Genomic DNA, 27,528 nt, shown 5'->3' with positions numbered 1-27,528 from the left:
TTGAGGCATGTTCTGTAACAACTTCATGAAGGATACACTTATCATGACATGGCGTTTTGAGTGATGTGTTTTTCTCGGGTTCCCAAAAAGCAGAACTTTTCAAAGTTGTCAAAAATAATCAGCAACTTAAACGTACAGTATTGTATGATTAGCAGGTCACAGCTGTACATACTAAAATTATGAACTATCCCTTCCTGTTGGTTTGATATAATGAAACTAATCACTGTTAAATCATATGAACCAAAAATCTTTCCATTCCATAAGCTACTCCAGGAGCAGACTCAGTGTTTTTTTTGGTTTTTTTAAGCAAAACTAGCTTAAGTATACAATATCAACGTATCTTGTAGCTGCATTTTTCCCTCAGCATGCCCTAAACCTTCACTGTCCAATATGGCTTCCAAAACTGGCTGCATTGAATGTATTAGTTCAGGGTATTGTGTTACATACAGCAAACTTCATGCATTGTGATTGCTGGCCATTTGTGTGCAAGTCGTCCATAATTTGATTTAACACCCCAAAAAAATGGTGTATACCAGTCCAAGACTGAGCTGTATTGCTATTGAACCAGACTATTGAACAGTATGTTACTTCTGTACAAGGATCGGTATGAAGCAGTGTGGAGGCGTGTGTGTTAGCCTCTGTGGCCCCTATGGAGTGTGTGTCTGTGTTTCTGGATCATTCCTTTGCACTGGGCCTGGAAAGATGGTCTCCTCAATCTTTACCTGCTGTTGGCTGGTTCTCAGTGTCATCTTGAGAACTGCTTACCTACGAAGGAAACATTTATCGACAATGTCTCACTCCCTTGGTAATGCTTGTGTAAATTATACACCCCAAAGCAGAGATAGTGATTGCACAGGATTGCCTGTGTTGCACGGGAGGGCGGGGGTGAACGCGTCTGTCATCTGTAGCAGCAGACAGAGTGTCCTTTCATTCGCTCAACTGAAAGAGGGTTCACAGGGATTTAAGGGCCAGCATTGTTTGTGCTCTGTGATGCTTAATCACTTTTGATTGGACACCGTATTAAAAACTTTGGCTTGGAGTAGTCTGACTGAGGGCTTAGTCCTCCAGGAGGGCTGCTGGGCGGGACCATGACGAGGGGGACAGACAGGCTGCTTACAACAAGTGGCTTCCACTGGCTTTGTGCTGGGAAGAGCGGAACAGCAAAGAAATAAAAATGAAGTCACTGCGAAAGGTTTCGAGACAGGAGCACATTCTGTGTGCTCAGCCGGCTATCTGTTTTAGAAATAGGTTCTCTTGTTTTTGAAACGCATACATAATGGGAGCAAGACAAAATGGATAATTTTGGAGTACAGAAAAATAAAACTAGGAACTGGACATTTAGGCTAGACTTCACAAATTGAACCTGGCCTGCTCTAAAAAGTAGTTGCAAATCATAGGTTACTCAAAATAAACTCAAACTGATCTCGCCGGTAACTGGCTTATTGTTCTTGTGGCTTGCATGTTGCCACTCTCCTCAGCGCCACGTGCAGTGAGTGTTTCAGCACTCCCTCACGCTAAGCAGCCGATGTGTCACAAACCAAGATCATTGGACAGAAAATGCCCCTCCCATATCAAATAATCCATCCTTCCCATGGCCTTGCATCTCAATCACAGAGGGCCTTGGTGCCATTCAAGACCCCTTACGTCTACCACTAAGGGGGTTCATTTCAACTGCTTCAAACATCAAGCAGATATAGAATGTTCCTGAACACTGTTGTGTTCAGCAAACGGCTGTAAATGTTCATTTATTCGGAGATAGAAGTTCAATTTAACATTTTTAACCGGACACTAATTTCCAGTCTGTGGCTCAAATTGGAATTATCCATGTGTCCCACAACACTACAGTACATTCCAGTTTGGCACCTTACACCAAACTGTCTTCTGTGGGACATTCTGCGTAAAGTTACACCCTGCTGTTGGGGTTACATGAGGCTAATGATGGAACAGTGTTTATCAGTTCAATACCTCCCACCAACCGAGCCGTAGATATATTTATTTTACCTCCAATGCTGCTACAGCTCAATACATACTGTATGTTTGTCTTGGATAGCGCTGTCTTCTAAACTGGATCCAGTTTAGCTGGCTAGCTATCTCTCTCTCTCTCTCTCTCTCTCTCTCTCTCTCTCTCTCTCTCTCTCTCTCTCTCTCTCTCTCTCTCTCTCTCTCTCTCTCTCTCTCTCTTTCTTCATGCTGCCAGTTGCTGCCTCTCAGTTCTCTACATATGGCCATTCCCCAGAGCATATGATGCCTCGACTGTCCAAAAGAAGAATATGCCCCTCTATCTCTACGCTACTTCGGAACCATAGACTGGAAAGCGCGTCAAATAAAGCTAATCCTCCGTGTGTCTGACTTCATCCCACTTTATTTGTTTGCTGCTTCCTGCCTGAGAGGGGATCCTCAAGTGACCCATAAGCCACCTCATCACAGACCCTCTAGTGACTTATAATAAGCTTTCATATGATCTTCTGTAGCTCTCCCATGCTCCTTTATAGTGTTTGATGGACTTTCTCTCATCTCACTACAGACTCCTGATAAGAAGTCTGGATGCCTGGCTCTCAACATTTTCTGTCTAACTTGAATGTGTACTTTACTGTTTATCCACATATCCAAGCTACACCCCATTAATTGGAATGAAAACCTGTCATGTAAATGTTGTTGTAGAACATTTGCTTCTTGGGAGTGACTTCCAAATGACAGTATAGTGGATTTACTACATTTCGTGGTGTAGCCTGTTTCTAGATCTCGAGAGTCATGCCAATTGTGTTGACTGAATGATTTATAGATGGGTGGATATCATTGTTTTTCAATTGGTAGTGTATTAATCAGGATAGTGTTGAGTATTATTTTAGTAAGCTGTAAGGATTTTTCTATTTACATGGCGAAGCTGCCGTTTGCATGTGTCTGAAGTTATGGTGCTGCTGTATATTTGTCTTTTGAAGAGCAGACCTAATCTGTTGTAAAGCAGAAAAGTGCTCCTTTTACAAGGTGCTAATGACCTGCTAATTCTTGGAGTGATGCAAAGTGACCAGTTCCTTCTGCCTGGTGTTTATTAGCCATTGACATGTGGCCCTGTGGACACTAGAGTAAATACTCGGACCAACTTGTGTTTTCATCTATTTTGTTTGTAGGACCACTACTCTTAAAAACAGGTAACTAATTGGTTTAAAATTGGAAGAGGGTACTTTTTAAAAACGTTCTATTATTGTACTCTCGTGTAAATTTGCTTAATTACATTTTTTTGCATTAAAAATACTTACAGTATACTGCTGCCTCACAAATGACCTGATACTCCAGAGAGACTAACCAACGCTGTTCCTCTGTTACCTGTGGTGTGACTGGCCTAGCTACTAACCCTTTCACCTAAATACTAACCCTAACCCTAGCTGGAGGACTGGGTTGGACTACGTGGCTAACTGTTTCCTTTTCATTCTCACTCAGTCTGAGCGACATGCAGCACAGAGCTTGATAATAATTAGGTTTAAGCCTAGTTGTCTGTTTTCCACTCTTTTCAGAGAACCCTGAAGATGTTTTTACTGGTGGCTGTTGCTTTGGTTGTTGCGGTTGTGGTTTCCTCCGGTGAAACGTGTGCAGTGAGCGCTGGGTGAAACAAGAGGTGATTTAGTGCCTCATCACAATGTGGCCAGGCACTGACAACTGCTTCCTACCTTTGTGTGTCTGAGTGCTCAGGGGCGTTCAGCGGATACACAGTCGGGTCTCCATGGGTTTGGAGCAAGGAAGGAAGTGTGGTGTCAAAGGCGGTCGCTGGCCCTGGTATCTGGGCCATTGACACTTGCACCCTTAGAGGTTAGCAGCAGCTTAACTTGGAGGGTTAAGAACTAGAGTTTCTTCGAAACGACACAGTACTTCTGTACTGTACCAGTTGTAAGAACTCGTAACTCAGCTTTATCTATTGCAAATGTACTGTGTGATCAAGAAGTGGGGAGTCAGGGAGTCAGGTGGCTGAGCGGTGAGGGAATCGGGCTAGTAATCCGAAGGTTGCCAGTTCGATTCCCGGTCATGCCAACTGACGTTGTGTCCTTGGGCAAGGCACTTCACCCTACTTGCCTCGGGGGAATGTCCCTGTACTTACTGTAAATCGTCTGGATAAGAGCGTCTGCTAAATGACTAAATGTAATGTAAATGTAAGAAGTATTGTGGAAGTATTGCATAGGAAGTATTGTGGCCTGTTTGGACACAGTATTTTGAAAAGATTGCCCATTGTTTAGATTACAACAATTCCTAAAATTGTCATAATACCTAAAAAGACTACCAAATGTCATGTTTTTTTGTTACAAATGAAAGAAGGGTTTAGGATGAGATGCATTATCTCATTTCAACTAGCATGGTTGCTAAAGCTAATCAACGCTAAGGCAGATAGTGCCTGGATTACAGAAAGGAATGTCTGCTACACAATCCTTCTACACTCGCAGTAAGTGCAAACACAAGCGAAATGTTCACGTTCCATTTAACATTCTTGATACAATTGAACTGATTTGAAACCTCGATGTAACACCACTTGGAAGGAACTCTTTTCTTTTACTGCTGGCTACAGATGCCTCTGCTGGAGCCTTGAGAGAAGCCTATGCAGGCCCCAAGTTCAACGAGTACATGAAGCATATTTTCACTGAGCGTGCCTGAACCGCCCCCAACCCCCCACCTCTTCCCCGGCATACATACTTTTCCCTCCTCCTAAAGAGGACTCCCTGGAGACCAGGCTTTCAGGCTGCAGACTCAGCCCTGGAGACCAGGCTTTCAGGCTGCAGACTCAGCCCTGGAGACCAGGCTTTCAGGCTGCAGACTCAGCCCTGGAGACCAGGCTTTCAGGCTGCAGACTCAGCCCTGGAGACCAGGCTTTCAGGCTGCAGACTCAGCCCTGGAGACCAGGCTTTCAGGCTGCAGACTCAGCCCTGGAGACCAGGCTTTCAGGCTGCAGACTCAGCCCTGGAGACCAGGCTTTCAGCCTGCAGACTCAGCCCTGGAGACCAGGCTTTCAGGCTGCAGACTCAGCCCTGGAGACCAGGCTTTCAGCCTGCAGACTCAGCCTTTCAGTCTGTAGACCTAGCCTTTCAGAGGCTCCGCAGAGGAAATACATTATGTGTAAAAATAATTCCGTATGGGGACATATGATCTGTGTAATCATTTCTACTGGTAAAAACAGTCACTTGGTGTGCACTGTTCTGTTCTCTGTGCAAGGTATGACTAGGGAAGTTTTGCTTTAGATTTTTAGGAAAGTTTAATATTACGGCCTTATTAAAGTTGGAACATTTAACATTAAAGCTAAAAACAATTGATACAAATCAATCCAAACATGAACACAAATAGTTTTCCGAAATGCATAGATTTTAATTCTGTGTTTTGCATTAACTGATTTAATAACTTTTAACCATGGAACCAGTATATCTAGTGGATTACCAGGTTGATATAGAACTGTGAACTGTTTCACACAGGATTTCAGTACAGCGTTTGCTGTTGGAGTAGATCCTCTTGCCAGTGCATTTGGTTAAAGTGTCCTAGGCTGTTCCAGGTGCGCTTGTGCCAAGTTCAAGTGACTTGGACCAGGCACTGCCAACCAGTGAGGGGTGGGACTGTAGGCCAGCCATCAGCATCAGTAAAGAGATTTCATGTAAGGGTGGGTTAGAGTATGTTTGGCTTGCGTGGATTAGTGTGTGTTGGGTTAGCTTGGGAAGCGTCAGTGTTTGGGGGATTTCCCCCAGATGTTGGAAAAACGCTAGAGGTAAAAATGATGACTGCATTTGATGTTAGCATACTTGGCTATTTAAAAGGTAGAATGTTTCCTGACTTTCCACGTTGTGAGGAAGGTGAAAAGACTGTCACTGTAAGTTCCAGGACACAATGGAACTGATTTAAAGTATGTGAGGGCAAGTGACTGTACTTCCCTGTACGAGCACAGGTGTCTTGGAATGTGGGTGTGTGTATGTTGCTCTCTGGTGTTTTCATGTGAGGAATGGTGAGGAGGGGGGCGGGGGGGGGGAGGGAGGGCGATGAGGGAGGGAATCACGTCACACTCAGGACACCGTGTGCAACGTTTTTCTTTCTTTTTTGGTCTTGGCCTTGAACGGCACCCTGCACGCCCTGTGAGAAACATAACTTCATTGAAACACAGAACAGAACGGCCTGCGTGCCCTGGGCTGTTTACCATCCTAGACAGAACTGTCTCTGGCATAGCACTCACTGTACCACACCCCCCCACACCCCTCCTCTACCCCACCCTCTTAAACCTACCACTCCCTCACCCCTCTCCTATACCCCACACTTTTAACCCCACCACCCCCAACCCCCCCCTTCCTCTACCCCACACTCAAGCTTCATTCTACCACCCTCACACCCCCCTCGTCTACCCCACACCACCAACAACCGCCGTATCCCCTCAACTTTTGCCATTGCCGCTTAGAAGTGAAAACGACATGCTCGTCTGAGTGGAAAGCAAAGCTTTTGGGGGCAGGCTGGGAAGTTGGTGTAAAGCCCCCTGTGGTCCGGCTGAGTGGACAAGCTGAGGAAGTGGAGGAAGGAGCTCTGGGAAGAGGGGGAGGAGGGAGGGCCGCGGGCAGGGGCGGTAGGGTGTGTATGTGTGTGTGTGTGTGTGGGGGGGGGGGGGGGGGGAGCAGTAGCTGCAAAAGGGGAATTCATGTACGAACCCGAACTGTGGAAAAAGTGACTGCAGGACGTCATTCTGGCGTGCCTTGTCAACATGTTGGAGCGCGGGGCCGTCGTCCGTGTGAATATTTGCCGAGATCCTCATCTGGGAGCTTGTGGGAATGGCCGAAACAGTGCAGCGAGGACAGGGGAACTAACACCAGTCGCACCAGAGACTCGTCCCACAGCTGAATGTGCAGCAGGAGCAGATGGAGATCATGACTCGGCTTCTGTCAAGGTGCCTGTGAACACGCCAGACCCACAGAATTAGGCCACATGACAAGTGGCTTTGTTCTTCTTATCGGCACAGTCATTTGGCGGCAGTCCAAAGTTTGCCGGCAAACAAAGACCTCTCGCATTCTTGTGAGGTTTGTCATAGCTGGGGTCGGTGAATGCGGTACCTGCACGATTCAGTATACTATTTGACTACATCTCAGTAAACCTATTATATATAATAAACATCAAAACGTCTGTCTAAAGATCTAAATATATACTATTTTGCCCATTCAGATTTATTGACCGTACTTTTACTTTTAAGTTAGTTGGATGGGGGATGAAGCAGTCAGGAGCCGGGCACTGTAACCTGTCATTCTGACTCTGGTTGGATGTCAGCAAAGTACAATCATGTTTGCTCTCCTAACCATAACCACTGTGTGGATAAAGGATATATCTACCGTTATCTAATGGAGCGATAAAAACATAATGTAAGACAGTGTTACATAACAGTATGCCCTTGTAGACATGTACCCAGAGTAGAGAAACAGCCCCAGGTCTGGATACAGGTGCAGAACACAGGTAGCAGCTCAGCAGGGAGTCAGAGCAGGGCGGGTGAAGGTGTCGTCATCTCAATCAGACTAAGTAAACATGAGAGGAAGTGATTGGCGTGTACGCTGCTGAGTCCTTCAGCATTTGGTTCCTCGTTGCCTGAGCTGGCTTCGCTCCACGGGTGCACTTCTGAAGTGCCAAAGCGAGCGATGTATTGACATTGCTCGTAAGCCTAAATCCGGAATGTGTGGGATTAACATATCATTAATAAAATGCCATATTCTATGGAAAACAGATCAGCCCCAGATTGAAATGCTAGTCTGTGTGTTGCATTGTTTTAGGCTTACAAACAACACAATCGGAAAATAATTTTGCGGTTCCTCTCCCTGCTGTTGGCCACATAAACGGTTGCTCGGCAGCCAAACCACATGTGATTAAACGGCTGCCTCTGACCTTTCAGTGTGGGCCTCCTGTTTTTTCTCACTCTACAAGCTGACATACCCATGCTGTTGTCTATTTACAACCGTTTCTTAACTCCTACCCACATCCTGTCAATCTTTTATCCTCTCCCTCTATCTCGAGGAAAACGTACTGTTCTGATACATTAAAATAAGTTGCTACCCACAGATGCAGAATAACAGTTTTGACCATTAGCAAGAAAACATCGTAGCCTAAAGTTGAGCAGTTCCAAGTGAATTCTTGTCTCTATAGTGTAGGACTAGGTAATGTCATGGGGTCTGGATGGAATCCAACAGGGGCTGTGTTGTTAAACGGTGGTATGGAGTCTTTCTTCCAGCGATCTAAAGTCCCGCCCACCTGCGGTGCGCTCTCAAATATTTGGCTTGCTTCAATTGCTACACATATCTAATTCTTTCTAGGGGGCTGTTTTAGACAGAACGCACACAAACGGTGCCCAATTGTTTGGGTGAATATGAACAAGAACAAAATGGAATGAATAAGCGAGTCCTGCGGGGAATGAGCCTGCAGTGAGATGTAACGGCAAAGAGAAACTGCTTTGACATCTGTTAGTAACAGCGCGCGATTAGAATGACACATTCAACTTGGTACTCTAATTTTTCCACCTTCCACCCGTGTCTGGAACCATCAGCGGCGGCACAGCCAGGAAGATCTCCCAACGCGTTCTCCATTTGTGTTGGGGCCAAGAACTCCTGTTTGATGGGACACAATGCGTGATCCAATAACTCCTTCAACATTCCAATTAAGGTGTGTGTTTGTGTGCTGCTCTGCTGGCACAGACGAGTACAAACAGTGGCACGGAGAGGCAGGGCTCCTTCGTGGCCTGCTGCCAAGCTGGAGAGGAGCCAGTCTGGCAGGGCACGGTCCGGTCCAGCACCCTGTCACCCTGGTGCTGCCTGTCTGTTAGAGCACCTTGTCACCCTGGTGCCTCCAGCCTGTTTTTGCTGGCGGGACCCTTCTAGGTGTTCAACACTGTTATTTGTGTGTTCGAGACCTAAATCCAAGCCGTGTGTTTTTCACTGGGCCTTCTCGAATGTACAGAATGATTTCCTGATGTCCCTGAGATGTTTTGACCACATGACCACAAGGAACAGTCACTGTGTCATAATATAAACTAATAGAAGAAAACAGACCTTTTTGAAATCACTTAAGCATTTAGAGTGGTTAGAATGTAATCCTAACTGATGCTGTCAGAGAATGATTTTCGGTGTTGGTCCTGTTTTTGGACTGGAATGTCTTCAAGGAGAACTGGAGATTCCCAGAGCTGAGAGCTCTCTGTCTGCCTTCCTCTCTGTCTCTCTCTCTCCCTGTCTCACCGAGTTAGCGGAAAAAAGACTTGGAGGTTTGAACTGTCTCTCTGTGGCCTCCCAGGGGCCTTAGAGGCAGGGGACCTCTACATTTGTCTGGTAATTATCCAACTGGTGGGGCTAGAGGGAGGGGGGGGGGGAAGAGTCACATCACACAGCCTCTCTGTCAGGGCCTGTCTGGGGGTTGGGGAGGTTTTGCGCCTCCTCTCACCTCCTCCCTCCCTTTCCAGAGTTGCCTCCATTGAGCAAGACGACACATAATCGTCCGCCATGATCCCACCCCCCTCCCACTCCAGACTAGCCCCCCATTGCTGCATTCACAGCTACTAAACACCCATCCGGTGGACGGCAGCCCCTCTCTCTCTTCCCAGCCTCCCCCCCCCCAGTCCCCCCCCTTTTTCCTCTCCTCTTAACTACTGGCTAGGAGTTAATAGACTGTGTTGGCTGGCCTCCAGACGGTGAGTGTCACCTCATTAGCCTAGCGGCTAGCCCCCAGACTGGAGGGGGGGGGGGGTGGATGGGGATACTACAACGGAATGTCATTGGTCCACCCCCTCCCACCCCACCCCCCTCCTTCTATCCTCCTCACCCACGACCATGAATGAGAAACATGCATGCATAATGAGTCTATAGTCTGGCACTCTCCCTCTCTCAAGCATCCCTTCTTCGTCTTGTCTCGCCAAAATAGTTCTTCCTTTCACAGGCCAAGAGTGAGCTTCTGTGAGACATGGAAACTGTCTCTCCGTATCCCCCCCTGTTCCTCCTTTGCGCTCATGAACGGCTCGGTGTCCACACAGGGAAATACATCGATCGAGCTCTGTCCATTTCAGTAACAACTGACCTCTGTCCAACCTTTGACAGATTTGAACATTGTTTTTTACCTATATTTTCTCCGCCATTTCAGTTTAACAGTGAGGCTCTTTTAGTTCATAACACAAACAGTGTGGTTCATCTTTCGGATGATCAAGTCTGACTGAACATTCACACGACTCATGAAAAACGAGTAATGTCAAGCCATATACTGGTGCTTTGTCAGTCATCGTTGTGTAGCGGGCAGAGTGGGAGATGGACAGGCTGGCCTGGACATTGTTCAAAGAACAGAAGAGCTTCTGTGTTCTGTTGTCTGCAGCACAACCACAGAAGAGCACACATGCAAAGCACTGCTCAGACCTCGACTGGAGTGTGTGTGCGTGTGTGTGTGTGTGTGCGGTGCTTGTGGGTGTACTTGTCTGGGAATATGTGCGTCGATGTCTACGGTATTTGTGTATCGATGCATCATTGGCTACCTGAGTGAACTTGTAATTCAAGTCAAGTCAAGTACATCTGGTGTTTGTGTGCTTCCTTGCTGTGTCTGTCTGTGTATCACCAGCCCTAGCCTGGGCCGATCCCACTAGCCTGGCAGGCCTTGTTCTAGGGATCTGCTCTGGGTGATTGTGGGCGACTCCAATGTTTGTTGACCTGAATGAGAAGTCTGCTCTCTCTGACGCTGTGAAAGCTCTCCTCTTTTTACTCCGTGAGAGTTGATGGGGGAGACAGTGTCGACTGTTCAAACTTTCCAGGGAGAGACGCGTTCGTTCATGTTATTAGTATGCACGTTCCACAAAACACACACACGCACGGGCGCACACTGAGTTGTTATTTGCTTGGTTGAACAAAGATTTGGTCATTGTTATTAAACCAGTTTTAGTGTTCATTTGAGTTGATTTTCTTTTGGAAGCACTGGCCTGTGTCATGCTTTTTGCCATGCATGTTTTTGCTTCCCTCGGTTGGTCATGAAGCCTTAAGATGGCCGCCAGGAACACTGCAACATCTTCCTTATTTCTCTTCAAAAGGTTTCTCCTGTTAGCCAAGTGAGGTGCCAACCTTTTAAGAGATGCTACAGTAGGCATACGTTTAAGTGTTGTTCAATGGCAGACGGAAGCTGCCTGCCTGCTGGCACACAGCGCTTGTCATGATAAAATCCTCCCACCACCTCTCTCTGCTGATACTCTCCCCCTATCTTTTGTTTTGGTTGTTTGGGTAACGGCTCTTTTTGATAAAGGCCACTTTGTTTATTCAACAAAGCGAGGCTGAGAGAGGGAGAGAGACAGAAACAGAAAGAGAGAGAGAGAGAGACTGGGACAAGACTGGGCGAGAGAGAGAGATGAGGGAGAGAGATAGATGGATAAGGAGAACTCAGGATAAAGATTTTGTGGGGGAATGATGATGTCAAAAAAATTCTAGATATGGTGATATTATCACCATATTATCACAAAAACAGCAATTAAAGCCATAAGATAATAGAAATTTGAACAAAGTAGCAAGGACGAGTAAGGAGACTGTACATGTGCAACACTTGAGAGAGCTGACTGTGCCGCTGTTGGAAGCAGGCCCACATAGTGAGGTCATCATGGCAAAGCCGTGAAAGATAGAAAACAGGAGCTGAGGAAGACATTGAACATATCACAAATACACACACACACACAGGCAGTCAGACAGCTTGCTCTCCTAACAGTACAAGCTCAGCCAAATTGCTCGAGGAAGACAGAAAGTGTGGCCACATCAAATATTTACACTAGCACAGCTGTATTGTTGAAATATTATTGTCTGAGCGGTCCCGTAATTAGGGAGATATTTTCTCCGGGAGCTTCCCCCCTCGGCCCCTCCCAGGCTGTTGAAATGCGTCTTGGCTGTGCAGCCGTGCCTCTGGCAGCCACAGCTATACATGTGCTACAGACCCGCTCTGCATCTAAAATGGCTGCCAGACGGGTTTCTCCTGAAATGTCGACGGTATGCATCTGCAGCTTGTGTGTGTCCTGTTTGTGGGAGAAGTGTGTGTTTGTGAGCTGAACGTTTTTGAAAACTGTCTGACTTTTTGTCCTCACTGCGAGCGAGTGAGTGTGTGTGTGAGAGAGAGGGGGAGAGAGAGAGAGAGAGAGAGAGAGAGAGAGAGAGAGAGAGAGAGAGAGAGAGAGAGAGAGAGGGGGGGGAGCGAGATCGGGGTGTGGGGAAGTGTTGGGTGGGTTAGGAGCTTGTCAATATGGAAAGAAAGAAATTGGTATGATGCCAAAAGATGATGGGCTGGGTAGAAAATACTTTTTTTTAATAAATTCAGGAAAGTGAATCACTTGGGCAAAGAGACAGACAGACATACAGTGGAGGAGAGTATTGACGAAGCCATTCTGTTACTTTTTCTTCTAGCTACTTCTAGTTTGTTTCCATGGCATAGTAGGTGTTTTCCCCCTTAAAGAGCCACATACTGGATGAATACTCCCCTTTTTTGCCACTGCTAAACGCTGAAGAAGAGCAAAGAGCTCAAGAAAAAATAGTTTTTTTCTGACTTCATGGACAAGTGTTTGTTTAAACAAGTAACAGGGCTGCCAAGAATGTTTTTTTTTTATATATGGCTCTAGTATTTGCCTTAATCAAGCTGGGCCAAGCTCCCAGTGCTTAGCCCAACCTTGCAGGCATCCACGGCTTATTGTATAGCTTACTGTTGTTTATTTGAAGACCGGTGGGTTCTTTCTCCTACTGTAGGTCCACATGACTTTTCTGCAAACACATTTGAAACTGAATCCCAGTATTCCAAAGGTAGCATATGGCCGGTAGATGCCGATGATGATTTGGTTCTCATGTGTGAATTTCACGGTTATCCCAAATGCCATGTGGGTATCGATGAACTTGGCTACTGCTCTCATAGCACCACGCGTCCTGTGTGGGTCTGGGGTAAAAAGCAGCCTGCAGGTGAAAGGTCAGGTGGAAGGGGCATTTCTGTCTCTCTCGAATGTGAAGCCCTCCAGATGAGGGAGTGCGGTTGAGAGACACACCAGATGCCCATGTCAACTCCTCCAGGTGACGCCCCCTGGTGGTTCCCACTGGTGCCACACAAGGGTTATTAGTTGAAGATGGTGCATCCTTTCTCTAATTGCCAGAACCATCTGCTCCTTTGTCATGGTTGCCTGTTCCCTCATAATGAAAGCCATAGTCTGTTCAAAAAAGCCTTTTCCTTTCTCTCTTTCTCTCTCTTTCTCTCTCTCTTTCTCTCTCTCTCTCGCTCTCTTTCTCTCTCTCTCTCTCTCTCTCTCTCTCTCTCTCTCTCTCTCTCTCTCTCTCTCTCCTCTCTCTCTCTCTCTCTCTCTCTCTCTCTCTCTCTCTCTCTCTCTCTCTCTCTCTCTCTCTCACTCTCTCTCTCTCTCTCTCACACACACACACATACCCCTCTCTTTCAGGGAAGAGCAGTACAGTTGGCAGTTGGAACTAGACTGATGGATGGGTCTGAAAGTGGTTGGAGACCGGGAGGTGTCAGGGCGGGCAGGGAGAAGCCGACACTAATGTGCTTCCAGGTACACCGAAACACACGTTTAAAACTCCCCTAACAGCTGTCAGGCCTGGGACAGATTTGTAGGAGTTTGTTGTAAACATTCTGTCGAATCAGAGGACGTTTTTTCAATGGAATAATAATAATAATTCAGGTAATTCTTTAAAAAGCATATTAAGAAATTACCTTTGATTTTTCATCCCTGCTTGCTGTAAGAGAATATTCAGGGTTAAACTTACACATTTTTTTCCCCTTAACGTATGCTGTTGTTCCCTCCCTACTTTGTCATTGTTGAGCCTCAGCCAAGAACATTCCGTTTTTGCAGTACTGTTTAATGGTCAAATTTAGGAGGGGGTGGGGGGAGCGAGAAAGAGGGGGAAAATAAATCTCAAGTTTTTTCCTCTTTCTCTCAAAATGTTCTCCTTCTCTCTCTACTTCTGAGATGGAGATTATTAAAACTTTGTTGGAAAGCAGTGTTGCTTCGAGGAGAGGCTATCTGAGTCCACGCTCTCCTCTCTCTCTCTCTCTCTCTCTCTCTCTCTCTCTCTCTCTCTCTCTCTCTCTCTCTCTCTCTCTCTCTCTCTCTCTCTCTCGTCCTTGCTCTTCGTGTTAAAGACGTAGATCATATCTCCCTTGTGGTTCTCAGTGTGCACTCGGAGCACGTGGGGTCTGTGTAAATCATTTAGGAGGGTCCGGTCGTTCCCAGCTGGTAACTGCTCGACACTTCAGTCACGTGCTTCTTTTTTCTCCATCCTGGTTGACGACTCCTGACCTAGCTTAACTACCCCTTGTACGCACACCCACACAGACTGCACACACCCAGAAAATCTAAATGGGCAGATGTGAGCAAACCATTTTTTAACCAAAAACTCATCAATCGTGTATAGAATAGTCTGGCGGTCAAAGCTTGACATGCTGGTAATGGTTAGTGTGGCGTAGTGGTTAGACTGCTAGACAGGGTAGCACTTGCAGGGCCTTGCAGAGGTATTGTGAGGTAACGTTATAAATCACAGGATGTGATACCACAGCCGTGCACTTCTCCCGATGGGGAGAATTCCACTCGTGTTTCAGAGCATGTCCGTCCCTCCCCCTGTTCTGTTTGGTGCACGGCAGGGCCGGGTGCAACACCTCCCCCTGACCCCGGCAGAAATACCCACAATTCCCTACGTTTCACCGTTTACTTTTATAATGACCTAAGTAACCATAGTGTCTCTCATTTTGTTGACACGAAAGCATACAGTCACCATACAATCTAACCTGATTAAACAGTCAATCTGGTGGGACTTTAGAGCCTTCTTAACTATGAAGTCTTCAGGCCGATATGTTTGTGACATAATGTCCTTGTAGTTGTCAAAAGTAATTCGACTTTCACATACTGCGTGGTATTTCTTAAACAAACTACCATTTGTGGTCTTTTGTAAATCCCATCTTGTTCTGTTATTGTATTTGCAGACTCACGGCAGTCAGGAAGTCCGAGTAACAATGAGCCAGGCAAGAACCCTCCAGGTATGTACCTTGCCAGTAGTCCAACCCTTATTCTATAAGTAATAATTATTGTAGTACAATCCAACAGTTAACATTTTACTTTGTGCACAGTATTCATTTACATTTAATCATTTAGCAGACGCTCTTATCCAGACGATTTACAGTAAGTACAGGGACATTCCCCCCGAGGCAAGTAGGGTGAAGTGCCTTGCCCATGGACACAACGTCATTTGACACGGCCGGGAATCGAACCAGCGACCTTCTGATTACTAGCCCGATTCTCTAACTGCTCAGCCACCTGACTCCCCAGTATTCGTTTTAACTTTAGAATATTGACCAGGTAATGTGCAAATACTGCCGTCTGGCAAGAGGTATCGAAGCATTCGGGTCCTCACGGCCAGACTGTGGAACAGTTTCTTCCCCCAAGCTATCAGAATACTCAACACTCAGGGACTGGTCTGATACACACAGACCTGTACACCCTCCAACGTTAGAGTTGGACAAATTGCACTAAATTCTTCTTGGTCACTTTATACTTGCTACCTCAATATTGTCCTGTCTTCTGTATAAATATACTTGTACTTTATATGGGAATGTAGGTCTTAGTTAGTCTGTGTTTGTCCTACGTTATTTTTATGTAGCACCATGGTCCTGGAGGAACGTTGTCTCCTTGCTGTGTATTGTACTAGTAGTAAGTAGTAAACTACTACTACTACTACTACTACTACTACTAAAATATTTGCCGTCCAAATATAAATATTGAATTGGCATTGCTCGAAAGGGAAAGATTGAATATTACCGTACCACTCTTGAAACCAGCGTACTCGACATGTGCGTGTGGAAGCCAAGTGGAAGGACATTAAAAACCCTTGGCCTGTCTTTCTCCTAGGCTGACCTGTGCTATGTCATCATGGGCCAGGAATGAAAATAGAGGAAAGCATAATTAGTTTTCTACCTCAAGAGCAGGTTCTGCGTATCGGGCTGCCAAGTAAAACACAGCAGTGAGCCAATGACTCAGACCCTGGGAGGGCTCCCATAGTGACACAGTTCTTTCTCCAGCCCACTGGCTTGTGTGAGGCCTAAGGAACAGGGCTTGTAGCTGCCAGCCCACTCTCATGCCTCATATCTTACTGTCATATCTGAGCAGTAGGCCTACATGCTTATTGGTGCGGTGAAGTCAATGACTGTCTGGAGGATGTAAGAGATCCTGTCTGGGTTGTGATTTTGCATACTTGGCGGGGCATCTATACAACGTACTATATGCTTCAAGACAAATATATTGTTATTGGTTGATGATAGCATCCCTTTTAAGTGAGAATAATACGGTTTTGATCCCAGATCTGCTGACACATTACAGATACAGTCTGTACACTACCACCATCTACTGTATGTCCTTTATTGTATTGAAAAACTCACTGTGATCAACATTGTTTGGCATACTGCATCAGTTCGCATTTATGATTTATGTCTATGTCATGTCTCTTTTGTGTCTACAGTTTACTTGGAAGACAGCTTCATTAAATCAGGAGTCTTCAGTGTTTCAGAGCTGGTGCGAGTCTCCAGAAGTAAGTATCGCCCGTGTGGAAACCCTCCGTACTCCTGGAGCCTTTCTGAGGGTTCTGTAACTATCCTCCATACTTCTGGTTCTGTAACAGCCCTCCATATTGTTGGTTCTGTAACAGCCCTCCATATTGTGGGTTCTGTAACTACCCTCCATATTGCTGGTTCTGTAACAACCCTCCATATTGTGGGTTCTGTAACAACCAAGCAGGGAGCAGCAGTGTTGCAGTAAATCCAGTTGAGCAAGTCCAACCTTCTAGAACATGGGAGAAGTGCCTTTATATCCGCGTGTTTGTGTTTGTATAGACATGCCTGCCCTCGCGAACACAAGGACCGATTCCAGGAACCTCTGTTCTCTGCTAGATGAGGACAGCGCTTCCCTAAGGCATCATGTAGCTGGAACACCTTCCCTGCAGGATAGGGTGGCCTGGGACATTCCCAAGTAGAACACAACACTTTGTGAACCAACTCATGGTTTTGCCAAGTTAAAGAGGGCAACGTTCTTCATTATGGTCACCAATGTTTTAGCCAGCCACAAATGTAATATAGCTAGTCAGTTGATTTAGCTTTGATGAGTTAGAACAAGCCTTTTGATACGGATGGGCTTCCGCTGCAGTAACTTAAACCTGCCAAACATTTGACATGCTAATTATTTGTCTTGTAGCCAAAGTTAGCCATGTTTCTTGTTGTAGAGAGACAGACAGAAAGAAAAGAGAGAATGTTGCTGGTTCCCCGGGGTAGAAATCCCATGGCCAGGGCATGATTGGAGGTTGCCCGTGCCAGTTTAGCGGCTGCCGCAGCTCATGCCAGCGGTGAACCTCAGACCACAACAGAGAGCACCACACACTTCAGTCTGTCAGTGACTCCCAAACCAGCCACACGGCGCTCCACACTGCACTCCCTCTCAAGCTGCTCTGCAGTCAGGCTGCTCTCTGCTGCGTGGGACTCCCAAACCAGCCACACAGCGCTGTTTCTCCAGCTGCGTCTCTTCAGTCAAGAGAAAGACGGTGCAGCACAAATGTGTCTTCAAAGACTTTCCTCACCTCCCTGAAACAATGTTCTTACTTCAAGCCGGAGAGACAAAACAAGCTTCACTGTAAAACTATACGTGTTTACAGTGAGTGTTATAATGCAGTGTTACAGACTTGGCAGTTGATGATTATACTGTTTAAGTACTTGACCAAATTAGTGAGGGCTTATTTGAATGTGCCAGCTAGAGATGGGACCAATCTTAAGGCTGTTGGGTTTGGCTGCAACCCAGTTTTTTTCATGAGAAGAAGGCAGAATATTGCTGGGAATGTACACATGCAAACTCAATGTCATCCTCACCTTGGTGGAGTTCCATGTTATATGTCTGTAATTGTTGGGTTACTGGAATTGTAATCATCATTATTTTTCACTTATTTGGATTAATCAAAGTACATTCTTTTGGTATTTCTGTTTAAATGCCAACTAGCCTGCATTTGTAAAGATATTCAGATATTTCAAAGATAATTACATAACTAATATATTCTTTGCACCTTGATTATATACAGCAGTGAAAAAAAAAGAAGGAATAGTACAACAAGAACACTTGTACTGCGTGAATGACAAACACGGACATGTTCTCTTCTCTTTGTTGTGTCTACAGCTCCCATCACCCAAGGAGCAGGGGTGAACTTCTCCATGGCAGACATGCCTAGTCAGCCGTACTACCATGACCTGAACTCCAGCGTGGGGCTGCACCGCTCCCTCTCCTCCCCGCCTGGCAGGTCAGTCTGCTGGCCTCGCTGCTCACACATGAACCCCCTTTGTTCTGGTTCACTTAAATACCATAACCATCCACTAGAGCAATGGTCTTCAACCCTGGTTCTCAGGGCCCACTGACTTTTTTTTATGTTTCTCTGCTCCAACACACCTGATTCAAATGAATGGGTTGTTATTAAGCTCAGGTGTGTTGGAGCAGGGAAACATCTAAACATACCAAGCAAAGGGCCCTGAGGACCAGGGTTGAAGACCACTGCACTGGATACTAGAACATGGCTGTCAAATACGGACACACATGCAACATCAGGTCACACGCTCCGACAGTGCATGTGACTGAACGTGACTTAACTCATGATATCGATTGATTTGATCTTGAAAACACTTCATATAATGTGTGCTGGTTACATCTGACCTGTTCTTCGTCCCCCTTAGCAAAAGGCCCAAGACGATAAACATTGAGGAGAGCATGGAGACGAGTCCCCCAGGGCCAGACTTCTACTCCTCCCCCAGCTCTCCAGCCAGCGGCAGCAGAACCTGGCACGAGAGAGAGCAAGGTGACGAGCCGCTCAATGTGAAATGTGCCACGAAAGGGACGGAGAAAGGAGTCTCATTTTTGATCATCTCTCGATATATATCCTCTACTACCCACAATATGTAGGACAGAAATGTGCCTTTTATTTTGAAAACGATACCATTTCGAAGTGAGGTAGGGGTGGTTTGAAATAGCTGTAGATGTGCATGTAGTTGGCTCAGTCGCTGGGCCTGCCAACCCTACCAGTAACAGACAGAGCGAGAGAGAGAGGCACACGGAGGGAGTGAGAGAAGAGAAACAGAAGGGAAGTAGGGAATCTCTTGAATCCTCTTTGGCCTTGTCCTCTGCTGGCTGGAGAGTTCTTCCTCTCATGATGGGGTCGATAGATAAGCTACGTGGCGGAGCCTGAACAGCAGTGCAGGGAACGGTATAGAAAGAGATAGGGTGCGAGATGGAAAAAGAGAGAGAGAGAGAGAGAGCATCCCAACATGTCACAGCAGCACCATTGTGTTAGCATGTATGGTCCAGCAGTTACTCCTTACGCAGACCATGGAGAACTGCAGCATCCATAGGGTTTAAACCGCTTCTCTCACGCAATGGAGCGTTTGATGTAACACACGAGCTTTTCTGGAAGCGGGTTGAGGTGTGTGAGGAGTCCAGAGGTACTGCGTGTTGAGGACGATGAAAAGTTGTCCCACTGAGATCGTTTGCGTTTGTGTTCCCCAGCAGACATGTCTTCTCCCACCATGAAGAAGCCCGAGAAGCCCCTCTTCAGCCCCACCTCCTCACAGGACTCCTCCCCCAGACTCAGCACTTTCTCCCAGCACCACCCCGGCCTAACAGGGGTAGGACACAGTGGTAAGCTCTGGAACCGATCCCTCGGGCAGCAACTTAGACCCATTTGACCCACTTAATTCACGTTTGCCGACCCACGTTTTCTTTTGATGTCGACTCACGTGTGTGCTGTCTTCGGGAAGCTCTCATTCGCTCTGTTCTCTCCTTCCTCTCTTTGTGATGTCAGTTATTTCGACCCGGAGTCCCCCTCCCCATTCGCCTCTGCAGTTCTCTGCCTCTGCCATTCTGCCCCCGGCCCCGGCCCCCTACTTCTCACACCCCACCATCCGCTACCCGCCTCACCTCAACCCTGCCGACTCGCTCAAGAGCTACGTGCCACCGTACGACCCGTCCAGCCCGCAGAGCAGTCAGGTTGGTAACACCATCGGCAATTTCATAAAGATAGAAGCAGCTTTTCCTCATTAATGTATTGTACAGTTTGCTGCTTCCAATTGGTCTTTTGAATAGGGATGGGGGAAATACGTGACTTGTATCACTGTACGTTTACCAATGTTGGTTGGGGGTTTTAGCTTGTGAAATGTGAAATGGGTTTTGTGATGGTGAGAGGGCTCACACATGACACATTCTTACGTGTTGAAACACTTTAAATAAAAGGTTATGATGTGGCTTCAGCTCTTTCCTTCTCATAAAAAGGAAACCGTAAAATAAAGTAACTCAATATTCAAAAGTAAACAAAGGCAAAAAAAAAAAATCATAACAAATTTACAGAACCGCATAACTTTGTGTTTATTTGGTATTTACGATCAAACAGTGGACTTTCTGCATTGGGTTTAACACTGAGTCTAGTGTTTGAGAGAAAGACAGGGGGGGGGGGGGGATCTCTATGAGATGAGAAAGCCGTGAGATATTTATGTGAGTTTTATATCCCCGCTGTTCTCACTGTAAACAAAGGGCCCATACACGGCCAGATCGCCAGATCTCGAGAGAAAACCGCAGGGAATCATAAAGGTCGTAAATATTTGCCGTTGCTGGGGCCCGGCTCTTTTACAGAATTAACTGGCCCTCTGCTGGGGTGCTAGCAGGAGGGGGTAGGGGGGAATCGAGGGGGAAGGAGGGGAGGGACGGGAAAGGAGGAGGAAGGGGGGAATGGAAGGGAAGGGAGGGGAGGAGGGTGTGGGGTGGGGTGGGAAGGGGAGGGAGGGATGGGAATGGAGGAGGGTGGGGAAGAGAGGGAGGGAGAGGAATGGAGTGGGGAGGGAGGGAGGGAAGGCATGATGGAAGGGAGGGTGGAGGGTTGGACGGTGGGGAGGGAAGAGGGGAGAGAGGGGGGACTCTGCAAATAACACAGCTCCTATAATGGACGGGCGCCAAGATGTTTTATGCTTTAACGCAGATTATATTACACTCTAATTAAACTTTCTATTCACATTTGAAGGAACCCTGTAGACACGATTCTTTTCCATAGAGGCTGTTTGAGGTTTGAACTCAGGGCGCAGAGGAATGAACTGAAGACTGTCTCCAACTGTCTGCAAGAGTAGTTCCCCCCGCCCCCCCAAACCTCACATTCCCTGACCAAAACCCGCCAAACACCTAGATAGATCATTTTTAATAGTTATTTTATATGAATAAAATTCTTCTTCTGGTAAAAAAAAGTTTTTGCTCTGTGTAAACTTGGATGTATTAATACTTTGATTCTACACTATTTTGTGTAGATACCAGATACCAAATGCACAATTGTATATATTGTTAAACAATATCATGTTTAAAACAACTTTAAACAGTTACTGTAGGTAGTAACATCTAAAGCATCTCATTTTTCTCATCTCATCAAGACATTTGTGATAAACATAGTAAAACAGAAATTCCAACTATTATTTCACTACAATTATCTTCTAATAAGTAGTGGAATAGTAGCAATATTAATACAACAAGTATTCCAAGCATCACAAAATCCTTCCAATCCAATACTCATTCCTTTTGTGAGACCAAAGATCAGGGTGCAGAATGCTGTTGTGTGACCTGTCTTGTCTCCTGTTCCCTCGCAGCCCACCAGCAGTGGCCAGGGGGGGGGGAAGGTCCCAGGTCACTTCACCCCAGTCCTGGCTCCCTCTCCTCACCATGGATCTGTGAGGCCTGTGTCTCTCTCCATGCCAGATACCAAGCCCATCGCCACATCATCAGAAGGTGGGTCTTCTCTTCCCCACGGCGTACTACTCATTTACAAGTTGATCACTCATATCCGGTTTTCACCTCGTTTGAAATCATGCCTTTCATTTGAGGAACTTTCACTTTAGCACCCAATGAAGTAAAACTTCATTTGATAGCTTATGACTAATAACCTTAAGGAGTTCAAAAGGGACATTTTCTCCAACTCTACAATCGTCTAAAATGTGTATTTGTGTATTCGTTAGGCTACTCAGCCCCAGGCACCCCGACAACCAATCGTTTTGTTGGACTGAGCCCCAGAGACCCCGCCTTCCTGCATCAACAACAGGTGAGACGTTGAACCCTTTTACACAAACCCTCCATCTCAAAGGACAAGACATCATCCCTTTTCTCTGATCCGAAACGGCCACTGTACGTACAGTACAGTGATACATTAACAAGTACTACAGTCACTATACACAGCACACCATACCTGCCCTGACTCTGTGACATCCCTATTTAAATCAAGAAGACCATTTGAACATGCATGCGAGGTGATCGTAGTTTGAAGGAACAGTTTGCAGATTTAGGAGTTTGAAGTTGGACGGTGGATTTTACGATCCACACATTTGTGACTTTATCTAATAAGTATGTTACTGTATATTCTGTATGGGCAGAATATACAGTTCCCCCTCCATTCTTTGTCTTTGTGCAAGTCTTTAAGATATTTAACTGTGTAACTGGCATCAATTATGTTGTCAAAGGTTGAAGACATATTTGGTGCTCACATTCTTGTGGCTTTCTCTCTGAAACAGTTGAGAAACTACAGGTCTTATTCTAAGAGATCAGTATGTCAGTTTGAATAGTTCTCTTTAAGCCCTCTAAAATGATTGATGACACAATCTATCAGGAAGAAGACATTGGAGAATAGTTTCAGTTAACATACAAACAATTGTATTTCATGTTGTTGCTTAGTGTGGATTGCTTTGTTGAGGATTTTTGCATTGCCTTACAAACAAGGCTGCAATTTGCTCATGGCCTTGAAATATTGTAGAAAAGGTTCCATAACCCATGTTGTGTTCACTGTAGTTAAGATTTATGTCATAACGAAAGACACACACACAGCTGGACTGTTTGGTGGTGTTTGGCGTCTCGGGGCTGTCATTGCGGTGCCTGGGCCCATGCTGTGGCTGGAGTGTGTGAGGTTGGGAGTGTCGCGGCAGCTGGAGTGTGTGAGGTTTTGAGCATTGCTGTGGCTGGAGTGTGTGAGGTTGGGAGCATCGTGGTCCAGAATGGTGGGAAAGGGTGTGTTCGCAGCCAGCCCCTCCTCGTCAAAACAGCTGGTCCGCGGCCAAGGGTTTTCCAACCACAGCTAATTGAATGCATCTGCATGCGGCTACATAATAATCACTGGTTTCTCCTCCGCCTGGTTTCCTCAGCAGATGATGACAAAGCCTTCCTCTGTTGCTCTCCCCAGTTTGGCTAAGGTAGAGCAGGCGGAAAATGTGAAGTTTTGTTAATGATGGGATGTTTTTTTCCTATGATGGAGGATTATTTGGCCAGTGTTGCCAGAGTTTGTAGTCTGTTCTTTCTGGTAGCCGTGCTATGTTTATCCGACGAACTAGTGATGTCACTACTTCTTACAAGTTTCACTCCTAGCTAGACAGTACCACCGAATTAATTTGGACTAAAAGCAAACACATTTTTGAAAATAGTATTGGCAACACATTACATTAAGGTTACATCAAGTACCATGTAACTACATAGCAATGTCTATAATAAAATGTTAGGTCCATAGGAATTTTTATTTAAATAAATAGAATTAAATGTAAGCAGTAGAGGTCATTACAAAAGGGTAAGAAGTGGCAGTATGGGGGAGGGGTATAAGGGATAAGTGGATGTTGAAAAGGGGCAGCTGAACATGAATGAAAAAACAAACATCCGGGAAGCCCAACCCGTCCCATACCATATAACCTGCACTGCTAAACCTGAGGATCAACTTAGCACTATAAATATAGGTCCAATATGTGGTTGGGTTGGAAAAAACTGCTCTTTTACACACAAAATATCTAATCATTATGATAATTAATTGTTTATATAATAGGCCCATCCCATGAATTTACATTTATCAAAAATCCTTTTGTCATCGTATCAAATTATAGGTACCAACCAGGAACTCCCAGTGATACTGTAAGTAACTGAACCATCATGGATGCTACTATACAGTATGATCCAATGAATTGGCCTAAACCGCATCATCGAAACGTAAAACCATTAGTAACACGCCAACAAATATATACATTCAGAAATCTATAGATCAGTCTAATAAAGATTGATCAATATGTGGACGAGAGAATTCACATGTAGTTAGTGTGCAAATACCTGTAGGGCAAAGTTCCTTGCGTGGACATGAACATGTACACCTAGTTTTATTATGATAGTTTATACTCCCTTTCAAGTCACACCCATTTGGCCAATATTGGCCATGTTATTTGAGATACGTGAAAGGATATTTGAAGTTGTACTTTTGAAGACCTTGTGATAGAATAGATTTTGAACCAGGTTTGGTGCACAATAGTTAGTTGATTAAAGAAAACACTTTATTATTTATTTAGTAAATCATAGTTCATGTTAAACAGTCCAGTTTTTTTTTACCTCATTAGTCAAATCGTGGAGGAACTATAACCTTACAAAGGTGTACTACCCTGTACTACAGCGCCACTAGGTGGTAAAATGTATGGCAAGGTGTAACCTTAACCAGCAGAGATTTGTGTTCCAAGATCAAACTACCCCATAGGAAAATAAGAAAAAACATAAAAAGGCAGAGAATGAATACACACTCGGACCCTCAGGGGGCCTGAACTTCAAACACAGACAGCCTCCTTCACACCTGCTCTATACGTCTTAGATACAAAATCTGTGAAAACTCTGAATTCATCCCTTGGTGAACTCCTGGGAATGCAATTCTTGTGGGAACCGTCCATGATCAGATGTCATTTTGCATTATCTAAAGAAGGATGCTAATCCTCAATCTGCTGCCTCTGTTTGTGTACTCTCCCTGGCACGTTCCCGCGCCCCGCTAGCCGCGCTGCTCTGTTCTGACAGCGCCGGTGGACAGATGGCTCAGAGGAAAGAGCCTCCGAGCACAGGGAGCGCTGGCACGTCTGGCCAGGCCCTCGCAGCCTTGTGAAGTTAGCTTGTCCACGTTGTTCAGTTGTTCCTGAATGTGTGAACTACAGTTTCGGTGGTTTGCCTCCCGAGCTTTCCACGCTATACAGAAAGGGGTTTCATGTACTACATGTACGACATCGTATATGATATGGTACTACAATGAATGTAGGAACACTAAATGGCGTGGTCTGGAAATTCATTCACTTTTTCTCGTTTCAAGTTGTAGGTTAAACTTTGCAAGAGATGGCATGTCTTTGTCTCTGAATGGTTTTGTATGTTGAATAGGAAAAAATATTTCTCAAATGAATTGTTCACTGAGCAACAGAACACACTTAACGTACAAAGCTTCAATTGAGATTTCATTGAGATTTAATTTATATTAATCATGCTCTATCAAAGGCTTACAAGCCATATAAAGCAATATAAATTAACAGAATGTTGTCACCAATTACCATGCACCTGCCTGCTTTAGAACCTTTGTTCCATTGATTTCCAATCAAGTGCTTTCACACCCTAATCATAGCCCCAATCTGAAACCTGGCAAACAGTTTTGGATTCTTGTGCATGGGCAATGCCCATGCAGTGTGGGCATCAGATGGATTTTCTGTGGATAATGTGTAGAGGAGTACATTTGCATACACATACATAGTTACAGTAAGAAGAATAGAGTAAAGGTCTGGATGGATTGGTGAGACTGTAGATATGATTTGGAATGTCTTGTGTGTGTGCAAAATGCATGGACTGTGCATGTGGGTGTCAGTGATTGTATTGACACATTACCCACCCCATCCTCTAGATGTATCTGCAGTTACCTTTAGATTCATGTGCCACCTCCCCAAAGCAGGCAGATGCATGCACCATAAGAAGTGCATGAGCCCACAGGCTAACTCTTAGCACCGTCCCGATTTTTGAGCGACTGACCATTTGACATGACTCACACTTAAACTGTAAAACTAACCCCTTTTAAATTCCAGGTTAGCAACTGAGAATGTACTACCTATTGTGACATGCATGTTCTATGTTCTTCATTTTCAAACCTTTCACATATTTTAACATAAGTACAGATTTTTTTATGTTGAGATGAAATCATTATTGTTTAGTATGGGAGCCAGGGGCTTTTGTTGTTTGTATTGAGGCTGCTTCAGGCTCTATTGCATGCATTTTGTTGTCTAGTGAAATCAAAGTAGAAGTTGTCCTGGCCCGTATCTGACTGCTAGGTTTTAATTGACAGCTGAGGATATGTGACTGGACCATGACTCAAAACGGCAGGCATTATGGCACCAGTGCCAGTGAGGATACTTTGGGGATTGCTTGGCAAAGGTAACGTTCATCATTTTCAACCATTTTTCTTTCATTTTCTTTTCTTTCTTTTTGTATTTTTACAGCCTGTTGGCCAAACACACACATGCACAGATATGGCGGATATACTTGGCCACTTGTGTACGGAATCACAAACGTGCACACACTCACACATTATTGGCATATATGACTGTGAAATGATATGCTGTGAAATGACTTGTTACTGTATGTGTGTTAACTAATTACACTATGAATACATGCATGTTTAGTATACTCTGTAATCTTCAAATTAAGTACAACTTATTAAGTGATACTTAATTTAACATTTGAAATGTGCAAATGTTTTGATCAATTTCCCTTGAAGCATTTACCGTAATTTTCTGCTCGGTCATTTCCTATAACATCCACGCAGTTCCTCGAAAGTATGGGATTTAAGAAAAAGGGATTTTTTGCTTTCTTTCTTTCACACTCATTTCGTTTTCATGACCGGCTTTCACACCCAGGAAAGCCTTTCGTAGGTTGAGCAAAGGAAAAAACAAGCCATAACCAGTTAAGAGTCTTGTCTTTTTACACATGCATAACTACTCTACGGAACCTACATCATCCCCAACCAGTAAGATCCTGGCCAGCCAGCACACACAGCTAATGTAATCACCTCACTTCAACTGCAGTGAGACCGGAAAGAGGGGTAGTTAGCGCCCCTCAACTCTCACCAATGTAGCAACCTCCTGGGACCCAGCTGTCTGAAGGCGCTAATATAATTACCACATCAGGTATTGTTACAGAGGAAAGATGAGGGATGCTTGGTGGCTATATCCTGTAATACTTTAGTCGCTATGCGTGCATTTTGGTGCACGCTAAGCGCTGAACATTTTGGTGGAACAGAGTATTTCCTAATATTCGTCTGCATGTGTCTGCTCCACTTTCATCAGTGATGACAGCGGCTTTCCTTCTGATTTTAGTTGGGGAAAGACTCAACTTTGATTCAGATCAGAATCGTAGACAAAATTGACATCCACTTCAGTAACTGCGCTTATCGTATTAACGTCTGAAATGTTTAGATACACAAAAAATAAATAATGTGTCTGTGAGTCGCACATGTTCGTCTTCGTTCAAGATCCAAATGAAAAGGCTGCCAGACTTGCATGTTGCCATTTGCCAGGAAATGGGTCAGCAATCCATTGAGATGCCATTAGATAATCTAATTTGGAGGCTAATCCTTAAATGAAGCAGCCTGCAGACCAGAGCTGCACTCCTAGGGACAAGAATGAGTTTGGTTTGGGAATGTGGAGCTG

General features: G+C 45.2%; 1 protein-coding gene across 8 annotated transcripts in view; it reads left to right on the top strand.

Annotated features, from left to right (window-relative positions):
- LOC134009988 (nuclear factor 1 B-type-like) overlaps window positions 1-27,528 on the top strand; it is a 55,292-nt gene that overhangs the window by 19,983 nt on the left and 7,781 nt on the right. For 2 of the 8 annotated variants that reach the window (XM_062449802.1, XM_062449800.1), the window contains exons 3-11: window positions 14,953-15,006; window positions 16,482-16,550; window positions 18,176-18,296; window positions 18,724-18,845; window positions 19,553-19,681; window positions 19,845-20,029; window positions 21,664-21,802; window positions 22,030-22,112; window positions 26,166-26,254. In XM_062449802.1, coding sequence (XP_062305786.1) covers window positions 14,953-15,006; window positions 16,482-16,550; window positions 18,176-18,296; window positions 18,724-18,845; window positions 19,553-19,681; window positions 19,845-20,029; window positions 21,664-21,802; window positions 22,030-22,112; window positions 26,166-26,254 — 991 coding nt within the window. Of the gene's footprint in view, window positions 1-14,952; window positions 15,007-16,481; window positions 16,551-18,175; window positions 18,297-18,723; window positions 18,846-19,549; window positions 19,682-19,844; window positions 20,030-21,663; window positions 21,803-22,029; window positions 22,113-26,165; window positions 26,255-27,528 lie in introns of all 8 variants that reach the window. The other 6 variants (XM_062449801.1, XM_062449799.1, XM_062449804.1 and 3 more) reach the window with 5 other exon arrangements.

The sequence above is a fragment of the Osmerus eperlanus genome, chromosome 23 (genome assembly GCF_963692335.1).
Source record: "Osmerus eperlanus chromosome 23, fOsmEpe2.1, whole genome shotgun sequence".
In the NCBI taxonomy this organism is placed as follows: domain Eukaryota; kingdom Metazoa; phylum Chordata; class Actinopteri; order Osmeriformes; family Osmeridae; genus Osmerus; species Osmerus eperlanus.
Note: the sequence above shows the minus strand (reverse complement) of the source record. Positions and strands in the feature narration are given on the sequence as shown.